At 43.7% G+C, this 7,750-nt stretch overlaps 1 protein-coding gene across 1 annotated transcript; it reads left to right on the top strand.

Annotated features, from left to right (window-relative positions):
- Positions 1–5,121: 5,121 nt before the first annotated feature.
- LOC124699560 lies at positions 5,122–6,513 on the top strand. Its single transcript, XM_047231844.1, has 2 exons — positions 5,122–5,766; positions 5,987–6,513. The coding sequence occupies exons 1-2, from the start codon at positions 5,175–5,177 to the stop codon at positions 6,064–6,066; spliced, it is 672 nt and encodes a 223-aa protein (XP_047087800.1). The 5' UTR covers positions 5,122–5,174; the 3' UTR covers positions 6,067–6,513.
- Positions 6,514–7,750: the final 1,237 nt, after the last annotated feature.

Raw genomic sequence — 7,750 nt, 5'->3', positions numbered from 1 at the left:
TACAAAAAGCTAAAACGTTTTAGAAAAGAGAATGGATGGAGTATATGTTGCAGCGTATCATATGTAGTTTGTTCGGTTCTAAATACTTATCGCAAATTTAGATGACATATAGACTAAAAATATGTCTAGATTCATTGAATATACGACAAGTATATAGAGCCGGAGGCCGGAGGGGGAGTATCACAATCCTCAAATGATCATCTTCATATGGTTTTCTTCTGCGGAAATTTAATTCGGCTCCCGGGTGCATATACTTCCACTACCAAAGAAATATATTTTGAAGTGTTGAATTTTTTTGTTTTTTTCCTACCTGTACATATCCATAATATATGTGCGTTAGCCAAGTTTTGCGAAAAACCGTAAGTTTTTGTGATCTATATAAAAAAAGAAAATTTATCTTCTGAAAAGCTCTAATTCTAGCAATAAATTTTGCCTTTTTACACACATGACATCACAAGTCATTTTTTCATGAAACCACTTTATAGGTGTGTAGCATGTGAAGATATACATGCAAAATGTTTATTTCAATTTTTAACATTTTAAAATATATTTAAATACATTTTAAAATAAATGGAGCATACGCTCCCGTGAGCCAAAATACCGTGCAATTGCTCTCTCCCATGGTGAAGCAAATATGGCTACCTCCGGTCCCACGCATGCAAGTGCTCTCTACTCTCCACACACTTAATTCACCATATCAAATGAAGAAAATATGGCATTAGAAATTGGGTTCGCCGGTCCAATCGAGGAAGACGATCTGAACTTGTGAAAGCTTCTCTTTAGTACCATTCAGTGTCGATCATACCATTTAGTTAAGTTCGTACGTGGAATACATATCAAATCAGAAAAATATGGCATTGGAAGCTGGCTTGGCCGGTCCTCTAGAACAAGAACATAGGAAGCTTCTGACAGCTCTATTTTTATTACCAGCCCGTATCTATCCATCCCATTACTAGTTCCAGATACCTGCAGTGAAGGAGACGGCTTCATCAGTTAAGTTCCTAGATATTTCCACCCCGTCCTTTCATCGAAATCCAATTCCTCTTGCATTTTTTAAAATCTTCCAATCCTAATGCGAGAGACTCTTGCCGTATCATGATTAGATTTTGGATATTCTTGATATGTCCTGTCAGGGAAACTCAGGAGATTTTACTGCGCTTGCTGCAACATGAATTCATTGGCGCAGCTAACTCACCAGGTGGCCCACAGTTGCTAGCATCAGATTTGGAATATTCAGTCCAGAGTATATATATGATAGTAACTGCCTTGTCTGACGATTTAGTATTTAGAAGGGTCATAGTCGATGGCGGCTAGAGTCAATGGTATCCTTATTTGCGAACATTCATCGGAGCTAGCCAAGTAACCATCATAGCTCTTGAAAATATCTTCACATTACTGACAGGATAGAGACTAGAACGAAAACACAGTTTGTGTTTCTACGCTCCCCATCCGTAAACAGACGTGCATCCACTGACAAAGAAAGAAGATATTAGCTCGATGTGAAACGTCAAGAGTAAGCAAGTATGGGTTCTTTGGGTGGACCTCATTTTTATAAGAATCTCTAAAATGGCATTTAAAAGTTCCAGAAAAAATCAAAATAAATCACACACATACATATTACCATGATACATATTTGTGCATTTTTTTTTAAATGAGTACACAAAAAGGAAAATTAGAACTTTAAATACTATTTTGATTTTATTTATTAAAATTAAAATATGAAGATCACTGGAGCTCGGGCTCCAAAATGCTGCACTCAACGAGACTCCAGCTATATAATGTTACAACTGATTCTTTCCTAGCCGGTTTCAAAACCGCCTCCAGTAACATGGAGGCGGAAAGCAAATCCGATTGATAGTAATGTTTATAAAGCAAAACAAGTGGAGTGTGAACAAAGATCCGACGAAAAGATATTTATAAAGCAAAACAATGTTTATAAAATCTTGCATGTATGTAAGCTCAAAATGATAACAGAAAAGAACGATGCAACTAGAAGATGCAATGCATGTCCACAAGAGAACAGGCCGGGCAAGATATCATGCAAGATATATAGATACGTTGCATCCCCTCAAATGCAGGCATGTTCTTCCGGTCAAAATGTAGATAGATATTCGCAGCGCTCTCAAGAAAATAACTAGTGACCTAACTCACGCAAATCCGGAACTTCTATATAGTCTAATTAGCAAGTAGACCTACCATTATGGGACACTTGTATGGCCTCAATTATTAAGTCACGGTAGGCCCAACGGTCGCCAACCTATTATACTCACCTTACAGCTTGTCCGATATGCCCATGGTTCCATTAATATATTGACATTAGGTTAGCTAGCTAGTTGCAACTTGCAAACAGAAAGATGTTCTCGATCGAGTAACTTGAAGCGAAAGGTTCACCCGAATGTTCCTTCTGGATCAATTCAAATCCATGTGATGCCCATGTTAATGCCTGAATTCTGATCAAACCCTATGAATTAGCTGCCAATCTGCCATACATCATAAAGATATCTACAAAATGAGGCAAGACAACGCATTTAATTTGTTGCCATTCAGCAAAAACACGCTATAAAGCTGTTCTCATTTGCCACCACATGAACATAAGAGTGCCAACCGGCAGATTACCACAATTGATCTGTAGCAAATTAAGATGTCTGAAAGGAAATGAGTAGAATTGGTTTACCTGCAAACTGATGACCAGCTTCAAAAATTCTGAAGTTCGGATCTGATGTACTACGCTAGCTGCTGCTTACTAAGACAAACATGATTGAGTTAATTAAACACCAGCCTCACCACTAGCTAAACCAGACGCAGTGCCCAAGAAAGTCGGACCAGTAAACTAATGAGCAAGAAGCTTTTCAAAAAGGAGGTTTGTCCAAGCACCTGAGTTGGATTCATGCTGTCCTGTTTCGAGCTACTCGCAGCCTCTCTCTGCTCCATTAACTTTACAGTGCACATTGAGCCAATCTTGCCGACATGACGGGGAGCACAAGCTATTGGAGAGGCTCGAGGCAACTCACAAGACCAGATGATGATGATTAGTTTTATTTTCTTGTTTGGGTGAGAACATACTACTGTGTTACTGGCCCTGTATGAATGATGCTCGACTTGTTTAATGCAAGATGTGCCTGTCAGTGGCCGGAACCCAGCACAAAAGGAGGAAAATCTAGCCAGCGTTGCCGCCAACTAAACAGCGCCCCATGCGAGGCACGAGGTCATGGCTGATTGGAGCATATTATTCCAATTGATTACTTGAAGCCATTGATTTGGCCAGCGATGCTAACCCTGCAGGTCGTCTTCCTCTAAAAATATAGAGCTTTAATTTGGAAGTGTTCTTGCTTTCAGACATGGCTAACCTGTCAAGTAGGTTGTTTTTAAAATCAATCTTCTAAACTCTCCGCGGACGCTGGATGCTTGAACAAAACGCATTGCATTTGCAAATGCAGTTGAACAAAACGCATTGCGTCCCATGCGAATCAACTTCCGCAAGCGTCATGAAAGCCACAAGCCATACCAAAATTCAGTTAGGGCCTCTTTGGTACAAACACGATTGTTACAGAAATTTTGTAGGGTTTCAATCCATAGATTTTTCTTTTAATATAGAGGCCATTTGGTACAAATGGACGAATCCTCCAAAATTCATATGAATTGCATTCCTTGAAGGCACTGATTTGGAGCATATGGTAATTGATTACTTGAAGCCACTGATTTGGCCAGCGGTGCTAACCTTGCACGTCGTCTTCCTCTAAACAATAAACTTGGAACTGTTCTTGCTTTCAGACCTAGCTAACCTGTCAAGTACGTTGTTTATAATTCATCTTCTAGAACTTTTTTTTTCACGTTTGATGCTTGAACCAAACGCATTGCAATGCGGTTGAGACGGATACCTTGCTGGTGGTCTGGTGATTAGAGCAAAGAATCAATTCGTATAATGGCTATGTTGTGCTGTATTTAATTCATATGTACATGTGTAATGCGTTTGCACGAGTTCGAATCGTATGCGGCATATACCAAGAGCGCCGATCGAAAATTAAGGGCCTTTTTCTTTCAAAGATTTGCATAGAAATTTTAGAAAATTTGAATCCTTAGCGATTTTTGTATGGTGATTGTTTCATTTGTAGGATTGGATGGGAAATACACGGGTAAGAAAGGAGATGACGTGGAATTCAAAGTTTAAACGGACTAGAACTTGGAGACCAAGACAAGACACATAATTACCTTTCGGTCAAAATGTTTCAGACATTTCAGTACATAAACTCATGAGTAATTTGAAATATTTTAATTTTTTAAATACTTAAATGAACTTAAAGATAAAATATCAGCATTTTGGCTAAAATGAAAACCGAAACCCACGAAAATTTGAACAATGGCCAAAAAATTCTCAAACTTTAAATTCGAAACCATGGAGTCAAATTCTTCATGCATGATGGAAGCCACAAGCCATACAAAATTTGAAGTAGCCACTTTTGCTACTACATTGGCGAAATGACCAGCCCAACATTTTAGCAAGCGAGCCCACCTCTCTTGTTCGAATAACTCTGTGGGATTTACTGGCACAACATCCCCACTAAGACGACATCTCATGTTGTTGCGCCGCCTATCGCGTGTTCCCTAGCTACCAAATGCCCTACCACCTGTCAGAAGCTCCACGCAGACGTTGCCTTGTGGAGGTTAGTGGAGATGGCGAGGGTAGGAGGCGGGAAAGCGGTGGCGGGCGAGATGGTGTATTGGATTTCGTAAAGCCTCGGGAAGAGAGCAACGCGGGTCATTTTACCCCCCATTTCTACCTTTTTCTCTACTGTATTTCCTCGAAATTTAAACGAGCCGATGGTGGATGCGCTTCACCAGCGGTATTTTTTTTTTTGAAACCTTGGATTTAGCTGCAAATAAAAGAGATGTTTACATCATGTATATGGGGAGTGACTAGACCGGACACATCAGGGCCACATGTGCATCCCCCATGGCAGAAGCAGCCACGATTCATACCACGATACAGCCATACAGGTGGGTCCCACATGGCAACCACCCCATACCTCTCGTACTAACGCAGCTGTATTTATAGGCCCACCCTCCAGCTCCCACCCAGAACCATCCAGCAAAGCAACACAGAGAAACAAACAAAGCGAGACGCGCAGGCAGCTATCGCGCGCGCGAGAGAGCAAGGAGCCCGGCGACCGGCGAAGATGTGGAGCTCCGACTCCGACCGCGACGACTCCGCATCGACCACCACGACGGCGGCCTCCTCGGTATCCCCCTCCTCCTCCCTGCTGCAGCCGCAGACGCCGCCGCCCCCACGCCGCCGACGCAGCCGCAACCTCCGCCGACGCAGCCGCCGGAGCAAGAACGGCCCGGAGGGGGAGGACTCGGAGGCCGAGGCCCCGGCGGACGCGGAGGGGGCGTGGTGCGGCGCGCAGTGGGAGGCGGCGTGGCCGCGGAGGGCGGCGCGGCCGGTGGTGCTCGCCGGGGAGGACGCGTCCCCGGACGGCGCCGCGGCAGGCGCCGGAGATCTCGGCGTGGGGCGGGCCAGGAGCCTGACCGACGACGACCTGGAGGAGCTCAAGGGGTGCGTGGATCTGGGGTTCGGCTTCAGCTACAACGAGATCCCCGAGCTCTGCGGCACGCTCCCCGCGTTGGAGCTGTGTTACTCGATGAGCCAGCGGTTCCTTGACGAGCACCAGTCCCCGTCCAAGGCCGACCAGGTGGCTGTGGAGCCGCCGGCGGCCGTGCCGGCTTCGCCGGTGCAGTCCATCCCCAACTGGAAGATTTCCTGCCCTGGTAAGCTCAAACTGCTCGGCCTCTGTCCCTTCTTGTTGCTTCCTGCTAACTAGATGGTCTTGAATCTTGCTTTCCGGCCCATGTGTAAAAACTATGTCCGCTCAACATCATTTCTTCATTCATCTGAATTTTATAGTATGATCAGTTACTGCATCGGAACAAGTATTGGATTGCTGTTGAACAACATTTGAACTCACGTAACCCGTTCTTGCAATTGCAGGGGACAGCCCAGATGAGGTGAAGGCGAGGCTCAAGTACTGGGCGCAGGCGGTGGCGTGCACCGTCAAGCTCTGCAGCTAATCAATACCATCGCCAATCTTGCAAACGCAGGAAGAAGAAGCCAACTCATTCTTGATCATTCTTGATCCACGGACATCTGATATTGCGAATACCATGCTCCCGAGTGGAAACCCAAATTGAATTCTGATGACCAATGTACACGATATGGAGCACGGCAGCCGCCGAATTGCCTGGAAATTACATTGCGTCTTCACGACACAAGCACAAGGTGTACACGCATCATATACTATTAGATCTCAACGCTGCTGATTCAGAATTGCGTCATGATGGCAGGAAAGAACACTGGACTCGAGAGAACGAAGATGTCACCAGCCATTTCTGACGATGCTGCATTCACATACGAACCCTTGATCATCGGTTGTAGCCATTCACCATTCATGTACACTACTCCAATCGTATACTGTATTCTCAATTCATTGGAAATAATAATAATTGATTGTATCATCATCCTGAGCTGTGCCTTGTTTTCTTTCGTGTTTCTTCTTCGGACATCCTGCCGTGTGCCAGCTATCTTGCTTGGTTAGAAGGGCAGCGGACAAAATCATCTGACCAGATCAACCGCGAGGTGTAAACAAAATAACGCGCTTATCACGCTGTTTCTAATCATCACGCGATTGTTTTATTTCAAGTGTGAAAGCAGCGGACATCACTTGTGATCCGACCTGAGATCTGCAGAAATGCAACTTGGGCTGCTGTTCTTCTTTGGGAAGATTTACCCACATGGATGGTCCGTCCCACATCCATTCAGACACCTGTGTGTCTCACCTTCTTTCTAACTGTAACTTGCATGTGCATCTCTGAATTCTGCAGCTAGATTCGTGCAAGTTTAGATCTTGGCAGGGTAATTTGTCAGTTTGCTCAGACCTATTCCTGGTTAGACAAGTACGATTTGAACACCTCTTATGGGGTTGCCGGTTGCAGCATATTCCAGAAGTATCGGCTAGCCATAGCACCATAAGAAATATCCTAGATCCAGATGAACTGAGTTTCGTTTAGGAGTTTGCCACCAACTAAATGGTGAACGTGCTTCCACAAAGAAAAGAGACCATATTACAATGTGCACATCAGCATAATTAGGCTGTGACTTATGAGCCGCCCAACGTTGAATATGAGCAGGTGTGGAACCACTTAGGTCAGAATCTCTTGTTCAGTTTCTTCAGATGTGGACTTAGTTGTTTAATAGTAAAAAAGATGAAAACATAGTTTTTTTATTATCCTAGAATTATTAGATTGTTTTTTGTCACGAGAATCACAGGCCTGGAACCTAGTAGTATTCAGTATGCTTAGTTGGAGTCATGGAACCTGTTGAAGTGTTCAACAGCGCAGCTCGCTGTTAGACGGCTTCAGAGTTCAGATGGACGTCCCTGCGAGAAAGTATCAGACCCTCCATATTAGTCTTCACATTAGTTCGGGTTAGTTGGATTTAAGCAATGCAACATTCACCAGTTGAAAAAATGCCATTACAAAGCCAAATTGGGAAATAAACTACCGCAACTTCCCCATACTTCTGCATATGCCATTTTCTTCACAAAGAATAGAGGCGCAACAAATGCTTGTAATTCAGCATATTATTAAGTATTGGCAACTCTTTATGGGAAGTAATATAGCCGTTGGTTTCATCAGAAAGATATTGAAAGATCTAAAGATGACTCCCATTGTACAAGGGATAAATGACTTCTCGATC

This window comes from Lolium rigidum, chromosome 3 (assembly GCF_022539505.1).
Source record: "Lolium rigidum isolate FL_2022 chromosome 3, APGP_CSIRO_Lrig_0.1, whole genome shotgun sequence".
NCBI lineage: Eukaryota > Viridiplantae > Streptophyta > Magnoliopsida > Poales > Poaceae > Lolium > Lolium rigidum.
Note: the sequence above shows the minus strand (reverse complement) of the source record. Positions and strands in the feature narration are given on the sequence as shown.

Bases quoted from the DNA above. Each gene is read 5' to 3' on its own strand.
- LOC124699560 (XM_047231844.1), top strand. From the start codon at position 5,175: ATGTGGAGCTCCGACTCCGACCGCGACGACTCCGCATCGACCACCACG. The intron at 5,767-5,986 runs GTAAGCTCAAAC...TTGCAATTGCAG, and splicing joins CTGGAAGATTTCCTGCCCTG to GGGACAGCCCAGATGAGGTG.